Here is a 23,047-nt window from a genome sequence, read left to right on the forward strand (position 1 = left end):
AAGAAATGGAAGAAATTTAAAGGATATACTAATGAGGACAGACCCGGAAGAGAGCTATATTGAGCCAAAGAAAACACAAGTGAGGGGTAGTGTACGCTGTTTAGGGTGTGTGACGTGCAGCCACATGATCCCAGCACGAAACTTTAACCATCCACATAAAAATAAGACCTATAATATATGATACACCATCACATGTAGAACGACCTTTGTAGTCTATAAAATATCATGTCCTTGTGGCTTGGTCTACATAGGAAAAACTGAAACACAACTATGTGACCGGATCAGGGGTCATAGATCCAATATAAGGACAGCGTATAGAGATGGATATACGGATAAACCGGTGGCGAAGCATTTTTTTAGAACACAAACACCCCTTGACGACGCTAAAAAATTGGAGCAATAGATTGGGTACCATGTTCCAGAAGAGGAGGAGATAGAGGCAATACACTATTGAGAAGAGATACATTTTGGATACAAGAATTGGACACAGTTGCACCTAGAGGATTAAATGAAATTATAACGTATCATTAATTTATATGAGTAACTTTAAGTGAATGAACTGGCCTCGTTGAGTTATGAATATTTTTTTTAGCAGCAATACTGTTACTAGTTAATATATTTATTGGGATCTAATATGTTTCAACATTATGGTATGATACCAGAGTTAGAGAATTATGACTAGCATATATATATATATATACCTATGTGGAAAAGTATAGCATATAGCAATAACCGCTTAATCCAAGTAGGATATGTAAGAGCTATAGAGACGTACCATTCCATACATTCGGATATGTAATCATCACTGTTAAGCACTTTAATTAATAAGTAATAGTTTCACTTTAAATAGTATTGATGAGACTATTATGATAAGGTAGCGAGTCAAGTTAAATGTAAATATCACTATAAATAAAGAAACACATAATTTTTGTTTTATGAAAGCACTTTAATGTACAATACAGCAAACGTATCACTTTAAGAAAAGACAATAGGTCTATTATATTAATGTAAATACGATGTGAAGCACGCTTTAGCACTTTAATGTACATAAAAGCAGGTGTATCACTTTAAGCAAAGATAATTTCTTTAGCATATTAATGCAAATATGATAAGAATCACGTAGCACTCTTTAGCACTTTAATGTACATAAAAGCACATCTATCACTTTAAGCAAATGCATTTTATTGCACTTTAATGTATATAACAACACCAAGTCACTTTATAATACAACACATACAATATGATCTGAGTATAGGGAGTGGATATGTCACTTTAAATATGATTAAGGAGAGCATGGTAGAATAGTCTTTCCGGAACTGTTTGTAATGTTGCATACTGCATATGGACCATTGTGAGTTGAGTTAAGTAATAAGAAGCTCTTTAGAAGAAGAACCTGAATTTGATAACAGGAGTATTGAGTTTTAATGTTTTAATTTTGTGTATGGATTTGTATGTTAGTTCTGTATGGCTGAACGATTGGCATATAGGGAGGAGAAGTTGTTTGCTACGTTGCTATGGAGCCAGATAAAGTATCGGGTAACCATAGCAACGGGTACGGCAGCACGCTACTTCCGGGTAGCGGTATACTGGCGCATGCGTAGTTGTAGCTGAAAGACGCAGAGGAGGAGAGACAGCCATACAGGTGGTGAGTGTTTTATTGATTGAATTATTAATTTGACTAGCTATATAAGCATGTCATTTGTAATGTGAATTTGAGCTGTAAAGATCTTGATGAAAGCCACAGACGCTGGCTGAAACGTCGATCATATTTTAAGAGGAATGAAATAAAAGGAATTGTTTTAAAGAAACAAAGACCGTGAGTGCAAGCCTTTTTCTAAATATTTGAATATCAATTAATGGCATTGGCTAAAGTGCACCAGACATCACTGCATTAAAGTGTGTGTGCAAGGACACAAAGGGACATTATATATCTTGATAAAAGTCCGTTTGGACTGAAACGTCGACTTGATCTGTATACTTGGTACATATTTGCTGAATTAAAGCACTTATTTAAAAATTTATACAAGTCCTTTGAGTGCACTCTTTCGGGAATATATGGAGTGGCTGGAGCTGTTGCACCGAGGCACCGAACAAGTCCGGTTAAATTGAGTGCGGGGCACTTGGATCATATATATATATATATATATATATATATATATATATATATATATATAGCCAAATGAAGCCAGCACTCAAGGACTTGTAAAAAAAAACCAATGAAAAGGGTTTTAATCCATAGAACGTGTGTGTGTGTGTGTGTGTGTATATATATATATATATATATATATATATATATATATAGCTCAAAATAATAAAGGGAACACTCAAACAACACAATGTAACTCCAAGTCAATCACACTTCTGTGAAATCAAACTGTACACTTAGGAAGCAACACTGAGTGACAATCAATTTCACATGCTGTTGTGCAAATGGGATAGACAACAGGTGGGAATTATAGGCAATTAGCAAGATATCCCCAATAAAGGAGTGGTTCTGCAGGTCACCACAGACCACTTCTCAGTTCCTATGCTTCCTGGCTGATGTTTTGGTCACTTTTGAATGCTGGCGGTGCTTTTACTCTAGTGGTAGCATGAGACAGAGTCTACAACCCACACAAGTGGCTCAGGTAGTGCAGCTCATCCAGGATGGCACATCAATACGAGCTATGGCAAGAAGGCTTGCTGTGTCTGTCAGCGTAGTGTCCAGAGCATGGAGGCGCTACCAGGAGACAGGCCTGTACATCAGGAGACGTGGAGGAGGCCGTATGAGGGAAACAACCCATCAGCAGGACCACTACTTCCGCCTTTGTGCAAGGAGGAACAGAAGGAGCACTGCCAGAGCTCTGCAAAATGAACTTCAGCAGGCCACAAATGTGCATGTGCCTGCTCAAACAGCAAGAAACAGACTCCATGAGTGTGGTATGAGGTTCTGACGTCCACAGGTGGGGGTTGTGCTTACAGCCCAACACCATGCAGGGTGTTCAGCATTTTCCAGAGAACACCAAGACTGGCAAATTTGCCACTGGCACCCTGTGCTCTTCACAGATGAAAGCAGATTCACACTGAGCACATGTGATAGACGTGACAGAGTCTGGAGACACCGTGGAGAATGTTTTGCTGCCTGCAACATCCTCCAGCATGACCGGTTTGACAGTGGGTCAGTAATGGTGTGGGGTGGCATTTCTTTGGGGGGCGGCACAGCCCTCCATGTGCTCGCTAGAGGTAGCCTGACTGCCAATAGGTACCGAGATGAGATCCTCAGACCCCTTGTGAGACCATATGCTGGTGTGGTTGTCCCTGGGTTCCTCCTAATGCAAGACAATGCTAGACCTCATGTGGCTGGAGTGTGTCAGCAGTTCCTGCAAGACGAAGGAATTGATGCTATGGACTGACCCGCCCATTCCCCAGACCTGAATCCAGTTGAGCACATCTGGGACATCAGGTCTCACTCCATTCACCAACGACACATTGCACCACAGACTGTCCAGGAGTTGGCAGATGCTTTAGTCCAGGTCTGGAAGGAGATCCCGCAGGAGACTATCCACCACCTCATGAGGAGCATGCACAGACGTTGTAGGGAGGTCATACAGGCACGTGGAGGCCACACACACTACGGAGCCTCATTTTGACTTGTTTTAAGGACATTACATCAAAGTTGGATCAGCCTGTAGTGTGTTTTTCCACTTTAATTTTGAGTGACTCCAAATCCAGACCTCCATGGGTTGAATAAACTGATTTCCATTTTTTTTATTTTTTTTGTGTGATTGTGTTGTCAGCACATTCGACTATGCAAAGAACAAAGTATTTCAGAAAAATATTTAATTCATTCAGATCTATGAGGTGTTATTTTTGTGTTCCCTTTATTTTTTTTTTGAGCAGTATGTATATATATATATATATATATATATATATATATATATATATATATATATATATATATATATTGTGAGCGTAAAAGTGGCATTGTGGTTGATGGAAGATACATCAGGCCGGATTTGCTAAACTGCAACCTGAGATTTTTCAGTTAAATGCCCCAGGGAGATGTTAGTGTTTGCAATCTACATTGCTGAGGTTCTGCAAAACATGGTATGGGTCCCTGGGGCGGAGTATTTGGAGAGTAGGGTGGGCCAATGCTCCAACAGCATTAGTTGCTGTGTAACAAACCGCACTTTAGATCTGACTTAAGAGTTAACTAATTGACACTCACCTGTAGCTAGTCAATTAGTAGACAGGCCTTTAAATGAAGAGGGCAGCTTGCTGCAGAGTGAGGGAGGAAAAGACAGCTAGGAGAGCGAATGACAACTGTGTTTGTTGCAAAGACATTTTTTTTGTTTGGAAAATTGGTAAGTGGGAAAGCCACCCAATTGCAGATAGCAATTTCCTGTCTAGTAAGAGCTCAAGTAAGAGCAAGGGATTTTGTTTGTTTTTGTTATTATTTAAAGCACCTGTTTTCTTATTGAATAAAAAAAGGAGAACCGAGCTGACTGTGTCCTGGACTTTATATACCCTAGAAGGCCCACCGCCTTACTGCAAGATCTGTGACAACTATATATATATATATATATATATATATATATATATATATATATATATATATATATATATATATATTGTGATAAGGTGAATGGGGTGGTCTGTGGGGGAGTTTATATTTTGACAGAATTGTTCAGAGAGGCATATGATTTTTAACCCCAGGGGTAGTGTGTGTTTCTGTGTGTATATAACCAAAATTAATATTTAGTTATTGGCCCCTGGGGTGGAGCATTTGGAGAGCAGGGTGGGCCAGTGCTCCACTCCGCAGTTTAGCAGTTTTCTTGGGGGACATAGATCCAGGCCAGGGATTTTGGACTGTCTCCAACCCACTGCTTAGCTGTAGGTAATCAGCTGCAGCAGTGGGAATAAACCCCTCCCTGCTAGGCAGGTAGGGGAGAATGTTTGTTTGTTTCTCTCTTGAAGGGCTGAAAGCAGAAGGCTGGCTAGACACTGGAGTGTAGAGAGCTGACAGACAGTAGTTTGGTGAAACCAATATTAATTTTTGTTATGGTTTAACACCTGAGAGATAGGGAATCTTATGTTAGTTAGTTCTCAGACGAGCTAGGTTTTTGTTTATAGGGATTTGTTACATTATTGTTTTTTTTTTTTTTTTTCATTTGCTGCTGTCTCTGTAGTGAAGCTCAACAATAAAGTGCTTGGAATTAAGTTACTTTTAAATACTGTGCATGTTTGTACCCAAAAGGACCGTGCTAACTGCAGACAAGGATCACAATATATACATACATACATACACATACATATATGCATACATATATATGTACAAATTGGTCATAAAATGTGGTCATACAAGTGGTGATCTGATCATCATCTAAGTCACAACAATAGACAATCACAGTCTGCTTAAAGTAATAACACACAAAGAATGAAATGTTGCCATGTTTTTTATTGAACACACCATGTAAACATTCACAGAGGAGGAGGAGAGCTCCCCGCCCGGCGCTGGAATAAAGGTAAGTTTGAACCCTTTCCTCTCCCCAAAGCCGGGCGGGAGGGGGACCCTGAGGGTAGGGGCACCCTCAGGGCACTATAGTATGCATTATATATTTTTTGCTTTATATAAATATTCCTTACGGTATACTTTCCTGTATTTTGTTTTATTTGTACATGCTAACCCCTAACAAAATAAAGTATGCATAAAAATAAATGGAATTAACATTTAAGAGCAAAAGTTTTAGGATTCAAAAATATACGTAATAAACATAAGGTGATCACACCATAATAAAATACTCACTTAATGGACACTACATGAGATGAAGATGTCAGTTCCAAATTCATATATGCTAAATATTGAACCATAAAGGGCTTTCTGGCTGAATCCAGGACCCTAACATAGGCTTTTATGTTTTTTCCAATTTCTACCTAAAAAAATATTTAAAAAAATAAATAAATAAAAAAAAATCCAATAGACAGTCAAGGTAAATTAACAGTAATAATTTATATAAAAAAAAATAATACAAAAAAAATGGTTATGCAAGAAATGTAACTGAATAACATGAATATGATTACATTTAGTGAATATTAGAACCGCTATTCCAGTAGGAATTGGGCCATTTTAACCAGATTTTATTAATTCAGGCAAAATCTGGTATTTAGTGAATAACCCTGAACATGTCAACTTACAATCACAGTGATAGCAACCTTGCTGACTAATTAAAAAAAAAAAAAAACAAAAAAAAAAAGTTTTTTCTTTCTTTCATGCGTACATGAAAAATAAAAAAAACTTTTTTCTTTCTTTTTTTCTTTCTTTCTTTCATGCGTACATGATTCGTATTATTCATGTTACTCTAAAGAAACAGCACCACTTTTGTATTAGTATTCATACTAGACCATTACAAATGCACCTACCTTGTCAACAACTGTCACATCCACGTGGAAAATATCAGACACATGTACATTAACTTTAACAGGCTCGGGTAATGCAAGACAGAGGTCATAGACCATGACTGTTACTGTGCCTGAATGTAAAGGAAATACCTAGACCAAACAAATGTAAAAGTTAATAGTCAGTTCTGATTTTAATTTGTAACGCTACATGCACAGTCTTGTCAGGGTCAGATTTCCCATTAAAAGGAATAGGTACCTGCCTACAGGCACCTGTTTTGCCAATTTACAGCACTTCTAATGTGCCTTTTTGGAGCTTAGGTATCCTCTGAAGGCATCAGGGGGTCTAACAGCTGGGAGAAAGGAGACAGTTAAGCCTAAGACTCTAACCACAGCTCTTTAAACATACAGGGTTTTTCACAGTGCATTTTTCTCTAAACTGTTTAAAAGTGGAAACTGGATTAGGTGGCCAGTTGGATAGTTATGGATACTATAGTTTAGCAAGTCTCCACATTACTACAGTATGAGCCAGAAGATTCATTCACATTTTTGATGGTTTCATGGATTTCTGTCCGGATGAAAACTCACAAACTAGACTGATCACTACAGTTCAAATCATGGAACTATTTCTGGACAGACTTATTCAGAGCGGTCGGTCAAATCCTTCAACCCCATGGCGATTTGACTTTGTTCATGGGATCTGAGCACTTTTTGGATATATTGGGTGCTCAGATCCAAGTTATCTGGAGATATGTAGACTATGGGGGTTTGGTTATGCAAAATATGACTTAATGTATGTTAAAGGTTTTTGGTGAATTTTATGTACAGTGCATTATTTTCTGTACCTGGAGATAATTGAGTTTACAACAGCCACTTAACCCAATTATCTCCAGGATAGAAAGGAAATATTAGACTGTTTGTGTGGGGGTGTTTTACATTATAACTGTATGCTGATTGGCTATTGTAATTGTGTCCCTGTCCCCAACAAGGTCCATTTGGGAGTATAGCTTGCTTGGGGTCTTGCATAAAAGGCCAAGCTGTGGCCTCCATTAAACAGATGGTTTTACCTCTTCATGAAGTTGTGGCTCATGTTTGGGGGATTGGAGTTATAATCACTACACCTTCTGCTACACTTAAATTTCGAGAGATTCTGCATGGATATACTCAGCTGGAGTATAGAGGATCTCAAATCCTCAATGCTCAATGCTTCCCTATGGACGACAGCGTCTTCTCACTGTGAAAATCACAGTGAGAAGCGCCACTAAAGGCAGCCACTAAAGGCTGGATTAACCCTAATGTAAACATAGCAGTTTCTCTGCAGGGTTAACCCTAGATGGACCTGGCACCCAGACCACTTCAGCTCAATTAAGTGGTCTGGTTGCCTATAGTGGTCCTTTACACAGATTAAATAGTGACTAAGCACCATCACAGCTTTGCATAACTGCAAAACAGATAGAGCATCAGCTATGAGACTTATTGAAATAGCTCTCAATGAGACACTTTGAGTGAGTTATATCTGCACAATATCAGTTTTTTTTTTTTTTTTTTCACAATGTCTGTAGGTGATGTTCCACTTGGGCAGAGTTCTCTTTCCTCCTGAAAGAGCGTTTGAGAAGCAGGCTGAGGCACTGCTGTGCACTCTACATAGGCAGGTCCACTAAACATAGAAAACTGATAGCAGTCACAATCTGGCAGCTATCAGTTTACAGGCTAGTTCCAATAATTTTAATTGGAGTTTATGGGATAAAAAAATACAAAATAAAGGGGAAGAAAATAAAATAGAACATCTCGTCCTGATGAGAGAGATGCCTACTTGCTGAAGGCAAACAGTATATCTGCAGGGGATGTTTAAGTATTTATTTTTACATTACATATTTATAAAACGCATTAAAATAGGTATTTCCCAACATAGTATCTTTTAACAGAGTACTCACCACTACTGTCCTTTTTTTGTCCTGAAATGCAGTTCCTGCGATGTTGGATACACTGCTGTTGATGTAAAAGTACCCAGAGCCTTTACTAATGGTGAATGTGGCCTGTATAGATGAATTTTAAAGCAAATAAATAACAGTATCAACTAGAGTAAAATGACAATTAATTGGAAGGTATATACAAATTGTGTTGATTAATATAGAATAAATAATGAAAAATGCAAAAAAAAGGTTATTTAAAGTTGTCATAAGACAGTACATACTACTTTATATTAAGGTACCGTATATACTCGAGTATAAGTCAAGTTTTTTGGAACATTTTTTGTACTGAAAAACCCCAACTCGACTTATAATCGAGTCATTGTCTGTATTATGGCATTTTACATTGCCATAATACAGACAATGGGGCTGTGTAGGAGGGGGCTGGCAGGAAGCTCTTACTTACCTCTCCTGCAGCTCCTGTCAGCTCCCTCTGCAAGTCCCAGTGTAAGTCTTGCGGCCGCGCGGAGCGTTGCCACGGTAACCCATGGCAACGCTCTGACCCCAAGGCTCTCGTGAGACTTACACTGGGACTTGCAGAGGGGGCTGACAGGAGCTGCAGGAGAGGTAAGTAAGAGCTTCCTGCCAGCCCCCTCCTACACAGCCCATCCACTGGACCACCAGGGAGTGAGCCCCCCACCCTGCCATGTATCAAGCAGGGAGGGGGGGGGGGGGGCGGAAAAAAAAAATATAAATAATAAAATAATATTACAATAATAATAATAAAATAAAAAATAATAATAAAAAATTACTAATAAAACAAAAAATAATATTAAAATAATAATTTAAAAAATAATAATAAAAATGCCCACCCCCCCACCAAGCCTCCCAGACCTGGACTAAAGCATCTGCCAACACCTGGACAGTCTGTGGTGCAATGTGACATTGGTGGATGGAACAAGACATTTCCCAGATGTGCTCAATTGGATTCAGGTCTGGGGAACGGGCGGGCCAGTCCATAGCATCAATGCCTTTGTCTTGCAGGAACTGCTGACACCCTCCAGCCACATGAGGTCTAGCATTGTCTTTCATTAGGAGGAACCCAGGGCCAACCGCACCAGCATATGGTCTCACAAGGGGTCTAAGGATCTCATCTCGGTACCTAATGGCAGTCAGGCTACCTCTGGAGAGCACAAGGAGGGCTGTGCGGCCCCCCCAAAGAAATGCCACCCCACACCATTACTGACCTACTGCCAAACGGGTCATGCTGGAGGATATTGCAGGAAGCAGAACGTTCTCCACAGTGTCTCCAGACTCTGTCACATCTGTCACATGTGCTCAGTGTGAGCCCGCTTTCATCTGTGAAGAGCACAGGGCGCCAGTGGCGAATTTGCCAATCGTGGTGTTCTCTGGTAAATGCCAAATGGACCCTCATACCACCCTCATGGAGTCTGTTTCTGACCATTTGAGCAGACACATGCACATTTGTGGCCTGCTGGAGGTCATTTTGCAGGGCTCTGGCAGTGCTCCTCCTGTTTCTCCTTGCACAAAGGCGGAGGTAACGGTTCTGCTGCTGGGTTGTTGCCCTCCTATGGCCTCCTCCACGTCTCCTGATATACTGGCCTGTCTCCTGGTAGCGCCTCCATGCTCTGGACACTACGCTGACAGACACAGCAAACCTTCTTGCCATAGCTCGCATTGATGTGCCATCCTGGATGAGCTGCACTACCTGAGCCACTTGTGTGGGTTGTAGACTCTGTCTCATGCTACCACTGGAGTGAATGAACCGCCAGCATTCAAAATAGACCAAAATATCTGCCAGAAAGCATAGGAACTGAGTGGTCTCTGGTCACCACCTGTAGAACCATTCCTTTATTGGGGGTGTCTTGCTAATTGTCTATAGTTTCCACCTGTTGTCTATCCCATTTGCACAACAGCATGTGAAATTGATTGTCACTCAGTGGACAGTTTGATTCCACAGAAGTGTGATTGACTTGGAGTTACATTGTGTTGTTTAAGTGTTTCCTTAATTTTTTTGAGCAGTGTATATACATTTTTATGTATTTATTTATTTTTTGTGGCATTTTAATACATTTTAATACACTATGTCATATAACACATAAGAGATGGTTAAATAGTGTTAGCCTCTCTTATTTCTTATAATTATTTCAAAGTGAACTGTGAAAAAAGGTTATCACACTGAGAAATTTGCATTACCAAGTTTATAAGATGCAGTTGTGTTTTAATGCATGTTGTGTCATCTCACAAATCCATGTGAATTCATGTGATAGACAGCTTTCAATGAATCATGAAACTTTCCAAATTTCATCAGACTGTGCCAGAAATGCTTACATGTGATGCAAATTAAAATAATAATACCAATACATATGGGATGTTCCTGTATACATAATTTAAATAGTATTGTCTCTTACCGTCACAAGAGGATGGTTATAAATACAAATAGTATGTGTATTTACTTGAATATCTTCCACAAGTAAAAGTTCAAGACTGGTGGTAACATGTGCCAGTGTGCTGTGCTGAAAACCAAAAAATAAGAATTAGAATAAATGAATGAATAAATAAAACACAATGTAAAATGTATTAGAGTTGTGATCTGAAATGTGGTGCACATTTTCAATATGGGCTTATCAACCATGCACCCGTTAATTATATTTGCTTCCATGTTGACCACCCCAATTTCAATACTGTATATACTTGAGTATAAGCCGACCCGGATATAAGTCGAGGCCCCTAATTTTACCCCAAAAAACTGGGAAAACTTATTGACTCGAGTATAAGACTAGGGTGGGTAATGCAGCAGCTACTGGTAAATTTCTAAATAAAATTAGATCCTAAAAAAAAATTATATTAATTGAATTTTTATTTACAGTGTGTGTATATAATGAATGCAGTGTGTGTGTATGAATGCAGTGTGTGTGTATGAGTGCAGTGTGTATATGAGTGCAGTGTGTGAATGCAGTGTGTGTGTGTGTATGTGTGAGTGCAGTGTGTTTATATGAGTGCAGTGTGTGTGTGTGAGTGCAGTGTGTGTGTGATGCAGAGTGTGATGCAGAGCCTTGGTGGGGGGTGGGCATTTTTATTATTATTTTTTAATTATAATAATTGTATTTTTTTGTTATATTATTTTTTTTATTATTTTTAATATTCTATTTTATTATTATTATTTTTTTCGTCCCCCCTCCCTGCTTGATACACGGCAGGGAGGGGGGCTCTCACTCCCTGGTGGTCCAGTGGCATTGGCAGTTCAGTGGGGGGAGGGAGGCTGCCAGAGAGCACTTACCTCTCCTGCAGCTCCTGTCAGCTCCCTTTTCCTCCGCACCAGTCCGTGCAGCTCCTCTGTCAGCTCACACTGTAAGTCTCGCGAGAGCCGCACTATGACCCCGCGGCTCTCGCAAGACTTACACTGGTAGCTGACAGAGGTGCTGAAAGGACCGGCGCGGAGGAGAAGGGAGCTGACAGGAGAGGTAAGCGCTCGCTGCCAGCCCCCAGTCTGTGTTATGGCAATGTAAATTGCCATAATACAGACACTGACTCGAGTATAAGCCAAGTTGGGGTTTTTCAGCACTCAGCTCATACTCGAGTATATACGGTACTTAAATTTTCACAGCAATACTATTTGATAGATTTATATATTTATTTAAAATTATGTATTTTAATTGTGCAACAGGAGGTACAAACATATCTGCAATGCCACAACAGGATTACAGACCTTTTTAAAGCTGACAATCTGTGACATAGGATTAAAACTGTACTTTTTTTTTTTTTGTTTGTTTATGTTAGAGTAATGCTGAGTAAGTCAGGAGATTAGCAAATATGAGTAACAATAGCAAGAGGTGTGTCTACAAGAAGTAAATTGACATGACAGACATAGTAGCTTCAAGATTTATGATAGGTAGGAGACAAGAGTCTAACACATTTACTTAAGTAGGCTAATACTCTACAGTACCCTATACATTTTCTTATAGATCACTGTCGTCTGGAACTTATATTATAAGTCTGGAGCCGCAGTGAGACAACCATTTTTAAAACAGTGCTAAAACACTGACAACGCATTGAGAAACACAATGCTATTGAATCTAGGTAGTTCAAATCTTTTTAAACAAGCTGGCTAAAATAACTGAAATAGCTGCTCAGTAGGAGAATGATGAGAGCTCTGTGGGCTTGAGATAAAGTCTATTTTAACCGATTCCTGCTGATGGGAGACGGTTGGTGTCTGCTGGTGGTCTGTGGGAGGCCGCTGGTGCGCAGGTACTCCTACTGTCCTTTTCTCCCCAGGCTGGTGTGTGGCCTGCATCTTTTGGCCACAAGCTTTGTGCCTACTAGAGTCTGAGTTTTGTCAGGATATTTATATTGGCAGACATGTTGTGCTATGATAGAAATTAAAAGTGTATATTGCCAGAGTCACTAAGAACAGAGCGACTCAATTTTGCTATCTTCAGGATAACAAATACACTTAATTTTGTCTTGCTTCACGTAACTAGCCTCTGAACCTGAGCTAAGGAATACATTATATAAACAAGCCAAGTGATAAGCAATGAAGCAGGGGGATGGGATGCTCTGTTTAAATGTTAATAGAATAGAAATAATTTTAAACACAGACATTAGTGACAGAGAAGACTAAGTAATTAATTTTACTTTCTAAATTTAACAAGGTCCCATCGTAAGTAAGGGGTGAAATTGAGTTTAGACATGTAGATTCTAGAAATTACGATCAAAGTTGTTGCCACAAAGACTGAGGCAAATACTTTGAACTGACGGCAAATTTAAGTTATGGTAGTCATTTTAGATAAGCCAAATGACGTCAAAATCGTCATCAGGAAAAGTTTACTGTTTCCTGGATAGGAAGGTTTAGTGAGGCAAGACTGCCTCTATGGACTAAATACCTAAATTGCAATCTGCAGGTTGACCACACCTTCAGTTTCCTATTGGCCTTATCAACTAATGACGTACAGAGAACCTTTCCCTTTAAAAGTTAGGACAAAGGGAAGAGAGGGTTAGTTTGGGCTTTCAGATTCGGACATTCAGAGATATCCAGGACAGATATTCACTCTAGAACTAACTCAACTTTCAAACTCTCTTGGACCCAACTCAAGAAACACTCCTTGACACTTACTTTTTACTATTACTTACATACCTCCATACAACCAATCATACACGCATTCAAGTTCCTGGGACTACCTACTCCTCTGATGAGAATATCTACTTAACTGGTAATTATGCTGGATTTATTTAATCTAAATTAATTAAAAATCTAATAGCATGATATATGACTGGATAAATCACGGTCAGATTTCAATATTTAGAAATCTTAGTTAACTAATGAATATATAGTTATAAACATTCCATTCTGCAGGTGGAATTAAGAATAATTATATATTAATGTTATATCATGTGTTCGCATACCGCTGTTTTTATCCAGGTGTATTGATTTGCTCTAAATAAGATAAGATATCTTTTTTAGGCAAATTAAAATTTGGCTTATAGAATCAGGTAGATTATTCTTATTGGATGGTTCAAGGAAATGATTAATGGGTTGGTTTAACCCCTTAAAGACCAAACTTCTGGAATAAAATGGAATCATGACATGTCACACACGTCATGTATCCTTAAAGGGTTAAATGCTATTTAATTGAAAATTACACGAGAATAGGATAGTATATGCCTAGGAGGATCTAGCCAGCATTGAAAGGGTTATTCAGTTAATCTAACCGTTAGCCAATGTTTTATGGCTTTTCACTGGGCTGTGTGAAGTTTTACTTTCTGTCTGTGAAGTACACTCATAAATCTTGTCTTGACAGTTGATGCTGTAGCTTTGTACTGTGTATTGCCATTGCATTACATAAACATAGTTACATAGCTGAAAAGAGACTTGCGTCCATCAAGTTCAGCCTTCCTCACATATGCTTTTGCTGTTAATCCAAAAGAAGGCAAAAAACCCAGTCTGAAGTGCTTCCAATTTTGCAACAAACTAGGTAAAAAATTCCTTCTCGACCCCAAAATAGCAGTCAGATGTCTCCTTGGATCAAGCAGCTATTTCCCCACTAATTACAAATTATATCCCTGTATGTTATGTTTTTGCAAGTATTTATCCAATTGCAGTTTAAACATCTGTATAGACTCTGACAAAACCACCTCTTCAGGCAAAGCATTTCATATCCTTATTGCTCTAACTTTTTCTTTGCTCAAACTTTTTCTTTGCCTTAGATGAAATCTCCTTTCTTCAAGCCTAAATGTGTGACCTTGTGTCCTATGTATAGCCCTGTTTATGAATAGATTTCCAGATAATGGTTTGTACTGGCCCCAAATATATTTGTATAATGTTATCATATCCCCTCTTAGGCGCCGTTTTTCCAAACTAAAGAGATTTAATTTTTTTAACCTTTCTTCATAACTAAAATGCTCCATTATTTTTATCAATTTTGTAGCTCGTCTCTGCACTTTTTCTAGTGCCATGATATCTTTCTTTAGAACAGGTGCCCAAAATTGCACAGCATATTCAAGGTGTGGTCTTACCAGCGATTTATAAAGAAACAAAATTATATTTTCATCTCGAATTTATGCCCCTATTTATACATGACAAAACCTTACTGGCAATTCCCATATCCTTCTTGTGTGTGGTTATTACTAGTTCACTACCATTTAGGGTGTAAATTGCTTGTGCATTCTTAACCCCAAAGTGCATAACGTTGCATATTTCTACGTTAAATTTCATCTGCCATTTTAGTGCCCAGTCCCCCAATCTATCCAAATCCCTCTGCAGCAAGGCAACATCCTGCTCACATTTTATTACTTTACAAACTTTTGTGTCATCTGCAAACACTGATACATGGCTTTCAATGCCCATTTCAAGATCATTTATAAATATGTTAAATAGAAGCGGTCCCAAAACAGAACTCTGAGGGACACCACTTACCACTTGTGTCAAGCTTTTAAAATGTACTATTTATGACAACTCTTTGTACTCTATCCTTAAGCCAATGTTCTACCCAAGAACAAAAATATTCATCTAGACCAATTTATTTTAGTTTGAAGACTAACCTATTGTGAGGAACGTATCAAATGCCTTGGCAAAATCCAAGTAGATCACATCCACTGCAACACCCTAATCTATATTTCTACTTACGGTACTTATTCGTAGAATGCAATTAGGTTAGTTTGACATGACCTATGTTTCATAAAACCATGCTGATTATTGCTAATAACAAAGTTCTTCCCAATGAATTCCTGAATATTATCCCTTAATAGCCGTTCAAATAATTTCCCAGTCACAGAAGTTAAGTTCACAGGTCTATAATTTCCAGGCAAGGATTTTGAACCCTTTTTTAAATATAGGAACAACATCTGCCTTCCTCCAATCCTCCGGTACAATACCTGAAACAAAAGAATCTTGAAAAATTAAATACAGAGGTTCACTTATTTCCCCACTTAGCTCCTTAACCCCTTAAGGACCAAACTTCTGGAATAAAAGGGAATCATGACATGTCACACATGTCATGTGTCCTTAAGGGGTTAAAGCGGCACTATCATGCCGAACTTACCTTTCCTCAATCTCTCCCTCTTCTCCCCCTCTCTCGGGATCTGTTATTCTTTTCTTCCTGTCTTCTTTAGTTTTCTTTAAAATCATAAGACAAAGTAGGGACTCTTTGCCTTATGGAGTATTCCTCCGCTTGACCAGCTCTGACCAGCGGAGGAGCAAAGTGTGCTTCATTTCCGCTGGTCAGAGCAATTTTCCCATGATCCCTAGCTTTCCTCCCTGTTCCCACAATGCTTCCTGTCAGTATTGCTGAACGTCCTGTCACTTAGACAGAACGCCGTCAAAACTGCCGAATTGCATCCTAACAGAATGAGAAGAGTTTCTCCATCGGTGTTAGGATGCAATTCGGTACTTTGTTCGTATCGGAATTTCATTCTAATGAATGAAACTCTGATCCTATTCATTGCCGCGACTGCATAACTCCCTAATTCCCATGGTATCAGGGAGCTATCTACTAAAAGGCTGAAAGACCTAAATTGGTCTTTCAGCCAAATTTATTAATAATAAGTAAAGATTACTTAGTATTAGTAAATAATATGCCCCTACTCGCTATATCGTGAGTAGGGGCATGTGTAGTAAGCAGTGAGCAGCCTATAGCTGCTCACTGTGAAAAAACAAAAAACCTAATAACCCCCCCCCCCCCTGGCGCCCATCCCTGCACGGTGGGTGGGGGCCCTAATAAAACAATAAGGGGGGGACCTACTGTCCTCCCCCCTGCCCCCCCCTGCGCAGAGGGTGGGGGCCCTAATAAAACAATAAAGGGGGTCCTACTGTCCTCCCCCCTGGCCCCCAACCCTGCGCGGTGGGTGGGGGCCCTAATAAAACAATAAGGGGGGGTGGACCTACTGTCCTCCCCCCTGGCCCCCACCCCTGCGCGTTGGGTGGGGTCCTAATAAAACAATAAGGGGGGACCTACTGTCCTCCCCCCTGGCCCCCACCCCTGAGCGGTGGGTGGGGGCCCTAAATAAAGATGGGAGGGACCTACTGTCCTCCCCCCGGGGCCCCCACCCCTGAGCGGTGGGTGGGGGCCCTAATAAAACAATAAGGGGGGACCTACTGTCCTCCCCCCCTGGCCACCACCCCTGCGCGGTGGGTGGGGGCCCTAATAAAACAATAAGGGAGGGGGACCTACTGTCCTCCCCCCCGGCCCCCACCCCTGAGCGGTGGGTGGGGGCCCTAAATGAAACGCCCCCCCATTCAAGGTCCCAAGCCCCTAGTCACCCCCCCCCCACCCAAAACAAACTATCCCCTACCAACCCCCCTCACCCTAAAAATAGTAAGGGGGGAATAAAATAACTAACCTGTAAAAAAAATAAAAATAAACTTACCTTTTGACGTCTTCTTTTTTCTAAAATCTTCTTTCTTCAGACCCCAAAAAGGCCAAATAAAAATTCATCATACCCGTCGAACTAAAAATAAAATAAAAAACCCGAGCGCAAAAAAAAAAAAACAGACGAAAAAGAAAAAACCCGAGCGCAAAAAAAAATAAACCAACTTCACCCATGGAGGGCTCCGCGCAGACTGAGCTCCACAGGGCGGGGGAAGGCTTCTAAAGCCTTGCCCCGCCCTGCAATTAGGCTAAGAACACTCTGATTGGTGGGTTTAAGCCAATCAGAGTGCTCTTTGTCATTTTACACAGCGTGGGAAAATTCCAAAGAACTTTCCCACGCTTGTAAAATGACACAGAGCACTGTGATTGGATGGCTTGAAAGCCACCCAATCACAGTGCTCTGTGTCATATTACACAGAGTGGGAAAGTTCTTTTGAATTTTCCCATGCTGTGCAAAATGACACGGAGCACTGTGATTGGATGGATTTCAAGCCATCCAATCACAGTGCTCTGTGTCATTTTACACAGCGTGGGAAAGTTCTTTTGAGATCGGTGAAGCCAAGACCTCCACAGGTGCCCAACGCAACAGGGGTGACAGCGCTCCAACGGCATGGCCAAGCAACTATACATGAAATCCGCCGCCCCAGGTATGCAGATAAGGCCTCCAAAACAGGCATTGGCTGAAGCAGCCTGGACTGACACGTTGCACGGCTCACAGCCTGTGCCCCTGCTCATAATGCAGAGACTCGAGACTGATTACCCGGAGGCAACAAAAGTTAACTTTTTCTTTTTGAATATGATTTTTATTTTAGTTTTCACTTTCATCATATAATGAGAGTTAATCAACTGTATGCATTCTGGGACTCACAGATCTCCATTTATACAGCAATTGGTGAGGCGCACAGCCCTCTGAATCATTTATTTGTGTTCGGTTTCCGAGTTTACTAATTTAAATGTGTGACCAGAGGCCCAGTATATTTGTTTCCCTCTTTTTTTTTTTTTTATTATATCTTAATTGAAAAAGTTTTTCATTGTTATTTAACATAGACAACGAGTATACTGAAACTAATACAGATCAACAAGTGTACACAAGTATCAAACAAATATATAAGTGATAGATGGTACATAATCAAACACAGTAATCGCATATTCAATTATAAACCAGCACAGCAGCATAGCAGCATACTAACATAGATTGACCACGACAGAAAAAAAAAAACAAAACAACAACAGACAAAAAGGAAAAAAAAAAAAAAAAAAAAAAAAAATTTCCTTAGAGCATCCTAACAAACAACTCCCTTTCCATGAACTGAGGTTATTGGCTTCTGTTTTAATTTTATCCCTTCTTTCTCTATCTATACAGATATCCACTATAGCCATAGTAGAACTATCCAAATAGTATACTATATTTGTCTAACCATTCACAATACCATCTTTTTTTCTTAGAGGTAAAAGTCGCATTATTGATCAACTCATATTCCATTGATAATTGGAATCTAATTTGGTCTATCAATAGTCTTTTTTCAAACGACTTAGATACTTTCCAGTGTCTTGCGATAATGATTTTAACCGCAACCAAAGAATGAATGGCAAAACAGAAATCTCTTTGTGAATCGAAAGACAAATTCAGATGTAAAATAGCCGAAGCAGCATTCTCCGGAATTCTGTTTGTAGTCATTAATGAGAAAATATTAAACGCCCAAGACCAGATAGACTTAACAGCTGGACATGTCCACCAGATATGTATGTAAGTACCTAAATGGCTACCACATCTCCAACAAGTTGGATCAGAAGAATGAAACATTTTAGCTAGTCTAGCAGGTGTATAATACCATCTATAGAGAACTTTGAAGTGGCATTCCGACAGGTTCAGACAATGGATATATTTATTCACCCAACTCAAAGAGGAGTTCCAGTCGTCTAAAGAAATTTGCAGTTCTAAATCTTGTTCCCACTTCTTAATCAAACTATATGGGGACTCTTTAAGAACTTCCAGCATTGATAAGGCGACAGACATGCTCTTTTTAATGGGTTGAGACTTAAATATAACTTCCAACTTTTTCGCATAGATAGAAGACGATTTGAGCACATTTTTATGGATATAGTTTTTTATCCGCAGATAAGTAAAAATTTCCCTGCGTGGAATGTGGAAAATATCAATTATGCTCTGAAATGGCAAAATATTATCTCCTTGCATAATTTGTGAAAACTTTATTCTATCAGCGTTAGCCCAATTCTTTAAAGAAAGATCTTCTATAAGAATTTGCAGTATGTCAATTGTGCATGATTTGGGTATCATATTTCCTAGGGCTAGTTTTTTCTTAATTAATAACCACTCTTCTAGGATTTGGAATAGTATCGTTGAGTTCTTAAACAAATTCATTAGAGAGTTCTTTGTAACTATCCACATCGAGTGTTGCAGTCTATCTGTTTGGACCATTTCAGATTCAATAGTATACCATGATTCTAAGACCTGCTCAGGGTCCTGAAGGAGGTAGATATGTCTAATAATATTAGCATGATAACTGTAGGTAATACTAGGAAAGTTTAAACCTCCGTTAGACAGTTTTCTAGTTAATATCTTTTGAGCAATTCTAGGTTTTTTATTATTCCATATAAAATTATTGAAACTGGATTGAATCATAGCCAACCAGGGCCCAGGGACTTTGAGTGGAATCATAGAGAATAAGTATAGCCATTTAGGCAATATATACGCATTAATAATATTTATTTTGCCTTGCCAGGAAGTTTCTAAATTTTTCCATCTTTTTAGTTTGAGATTCATATTTCTCATAAAGAACATTATATTCCTCTCCATTATAGCTGTCACTTTGGCAGTTATATATAGTCCTAGATAATTTAATTCCAAGTCTGTCCATACGAATTTATAGGCGTGGGCTAAAGTGTTTACCAGGTCATTGTTCATATTCACATACATTACTGTGGATTTGGTTATATTTAGCTTAAAGTTCGAAATTGTAGAATATTTATTAATTTCGATCATTAGAAATTTTAGAGAAGACTCTGGGGATGTAAGAGTGAGTAACGCATCGTCCGCGTATAATGATATTTTAGCATCCATCGAATTCGTATGGACACCTTGGATCAAAGGATTATTCCTAATATTGATTGCCAAAGGCTCAATAGACAAGATATACAGCAGGGGGGAAAGAGGACATCCTTGTCGTGTGCCGTTTTTAAGTGCAAACCACCCTGCTGTGATATTTGGTCCTACCGTTCTCGCTGTAGGGGAGGAATACAGAGCCATAATGGCGTCGTGTATCCATCCAGTGAACCCAAACGCAATAAGAAGTTCGCTAAGATAACCCCACCCGACCCTGTCGAATGCTTTTTCGGCATCTAATGACAGGGCCAGGAAGGAAATCCGATATCTGTTAGCCCAGTCTAGAGTGTCAATTATTCTTCTAGTGTTGTTTGATGCTTGCCTACCCGGGACAAACCCTATCTGATCTGGATGAATCAATGTCGCAATAATAGTCTTAATTCTGTCAGCAATTATGGCCGCATAGATCTTCATATCCACATTAATCAAAGCTATAGGTCTATAATTACTAGGGTTGTTACTAATTTTATCAGGTTTCAATATCGGAATAATATTAGCCTGTAGTAATTCAGTTGGAAAAAGTTTGTTTAGAGCTATTTGATTAAACATGTCTGTTAAAGGATTGATTAATAAGGACTGCATCTGTTTATAATATAGATTCGTAAAACCGTCAGGGCCCGGGGTTTTATTAATAGGGAGTCTATTTATTTGGAATTTAACTTCATCAGCCGAAATAATCCTATTTAAAATTAATAGATCATGCGCTGAAACTTTTGGGATCTGAGTGTCCGCTAAATAGTTTTGAATATCCATTAGATTAGGGGACATTTTGAGGTTATATAGATCTTCATAAAATTGATTGAATCTCTCCCCTATTGCAGCGGGTGTAGAATAGACCTTTTGGCCATCTATCAGTTGTTCTACTCGATTTTTTGCGTGGTAATTTTGTAGTCTTTTTGACAAATTTTTATTAGCTCTGTTACCTGTACAATAGTTTTTTAATCTTAATTTGTAAATATTTAATTTAATTTTTTCTTCCACTTTTAAATTAATTTGTTTTTGTACATCATTTATTTTAGTTTTCATTTCTGCAGATGGATTTTGTTTATTTAACTTAGACAAGTTATAGAACTCGATATACATTTCGATATATATTTCCCTCTTTTATAGTATAATAATAAGGTCTCCTGAATCCCTCCTGTATAGAGGAAAATGTATGCCGCTCATAACTCTTACCTTGCATGTTGTGGTTACTTATGTTTATTCTAAGGGAAAAGTAATGTTAAATCTGCTCCACCTTAGACCTAAGCAGTATAATTGTAAGCTAGAGAGCCCAGGAGACGTGGCCACACGCTTTAGTAACTAAGCCCTAATATGCAATGCTCCTGTTTAGAGTCGGTTACCATGCCTAGCCAATATGCCTTGATCGCAATAACAGTGTATGCTGTTAGTCTGGGTTACATATATTTGCCTCTAACTTAAAATTCAACCTTGAAAACAGGTGCCAGGCCTCAGGTTTTAGTTGCTTCAATTACTGCCCATTGGTGTATTACCAGAGGCCTGACTATCACTCCAGCACAGCCATGTGTAACCCTGAAACGCCTGCCACACTGCCTCACATGGGTACTTTTATCAGAAGCGCCTATATTTGCTGTCTGCACAGCATGAAACCCGCTGCCCCTAGCATACCCCGTATAGGGATACATTTACTCAAGCGCACAGCACAGGTCATACCATGGGCATCGCTATATATATTGTGCCACTAGCTCAGGCAGCTATTGTAGACATAAAATTTACAAATTGTTCTTGTGTCATTTCCCTCAGCTGTTGCCTGCGGTGCAACCTAGAGTTTGAATGTTATTTTCACATGCCGAACTTGTCACCGAAAGCCTGATTATACCGTACTTTATAAATAGAGGGGCAGGTGAAATGTCCGTCAATATTTTATTTAATTTTGTATTCTACCTTGTTAAACGCCTCCTATGGGCATTACAGATGGCACGACCCCGAGGGTCATTACAATAATCCTGCTTCACCAACACGTAATCAACCGAAAATTACACACTTAAGCAGTCCTAGTATGATTGATGTTTTGTCTCTTTTATCTGATTTACACATGTTATGTCTAGATTATTCAATGATGCTATCTTGACTCTTGGGCAAGATATAGCAATGTTTTTTAGTCATGTTCTGAGAACCGTGCCTCCACATAGAGCATCATAAGCCTGACATCTAACCCTACCCCCAATGTCTTAGTTAGGTACCTAAGCTTGATAAACTTGTGACCCCTATACATACCTACCTAGCATATTGACAATGACCTTAACTTATGTCTGAACGACAAAATCAGCTCACTATTTCTTTCACACGTATACCTAGCTCAAATGCCGATTTAGCCATGTTGAACGACAGTTATCTTGTTGCATTTTATTTAATTTCACGCTGACGACACAACTGTTTAACCACGCTTGTTAAAATTATAAAATTAGTGCAGACTCTCATGCCACTGTTACGCCAATGTATATCTTGCAATACGCTGTTGTGGAGTCTGTTGATTCCTTGTACCCACCTGCACAGCAAAAATAAAGCAAAAATAAAAAATTAAAAATAAATAAATAATAATAATAAAAATAATAATTCAATAAAATAAAAAATATAAAAATAATTAAAAAATAATAATAATAAAATTGCCCACCCCCCACCAAGGCTCTGCAACACACACACACACACACACACACTGCACTCACACACATACACACACACACTGCATTCATACACACACACTGCACTCATTATATACACGCACTGTATAA

General features: G+C 39.1%; 1 protein-coding gene across 1 annotated transcript in view; it reads right to left on the reverse strand.

Moving 5' to 3' along the window:
* The window catches only part of NUP210 (nucleoporin 210), a 657,387-nt gene that overhangs the window by 298,176 nt on the left and 336,164 nt on the right, over positions 1-23,047 (reverse strand). The window contains exons 19-22 of the mRNA XM_063426963.1: positions 10,718-10,822; positions 8,310-8,411; positions 6,396-6,528; positions 5,786-5,909 (exon numbers count right to left, since the gene is read on the reverse strand). Coding sequence (XP_063283033.1) covers positions 5,786-5,909; positions 6,396-6,528; positions 8,310-8,411; positions 10,718-10,822 — 464 coding nt within the window. The remainder of the gene's footprint in view (positions 1-5,785; positions 5,910-6,395; positions 6,529-8,309; positions 8,412-10,717; positions 10,823-23,047) is intronic.

Source organism: Pelobates fuscus, chromosome 7 (assembly GCF_036172605.1).
Source record: "Pelobates fuscus isolate aPelFus1 chromosome 7, aPelFus1.pri, whole genome shotgun sequence".
Classification (NCBI taxonomy): domain Eukaryota; kingdom Metazoa; phylum Chordata; class Amphibia; order Anura; family Pelobatidae; genus Pelobates; species Pelobates fuscus.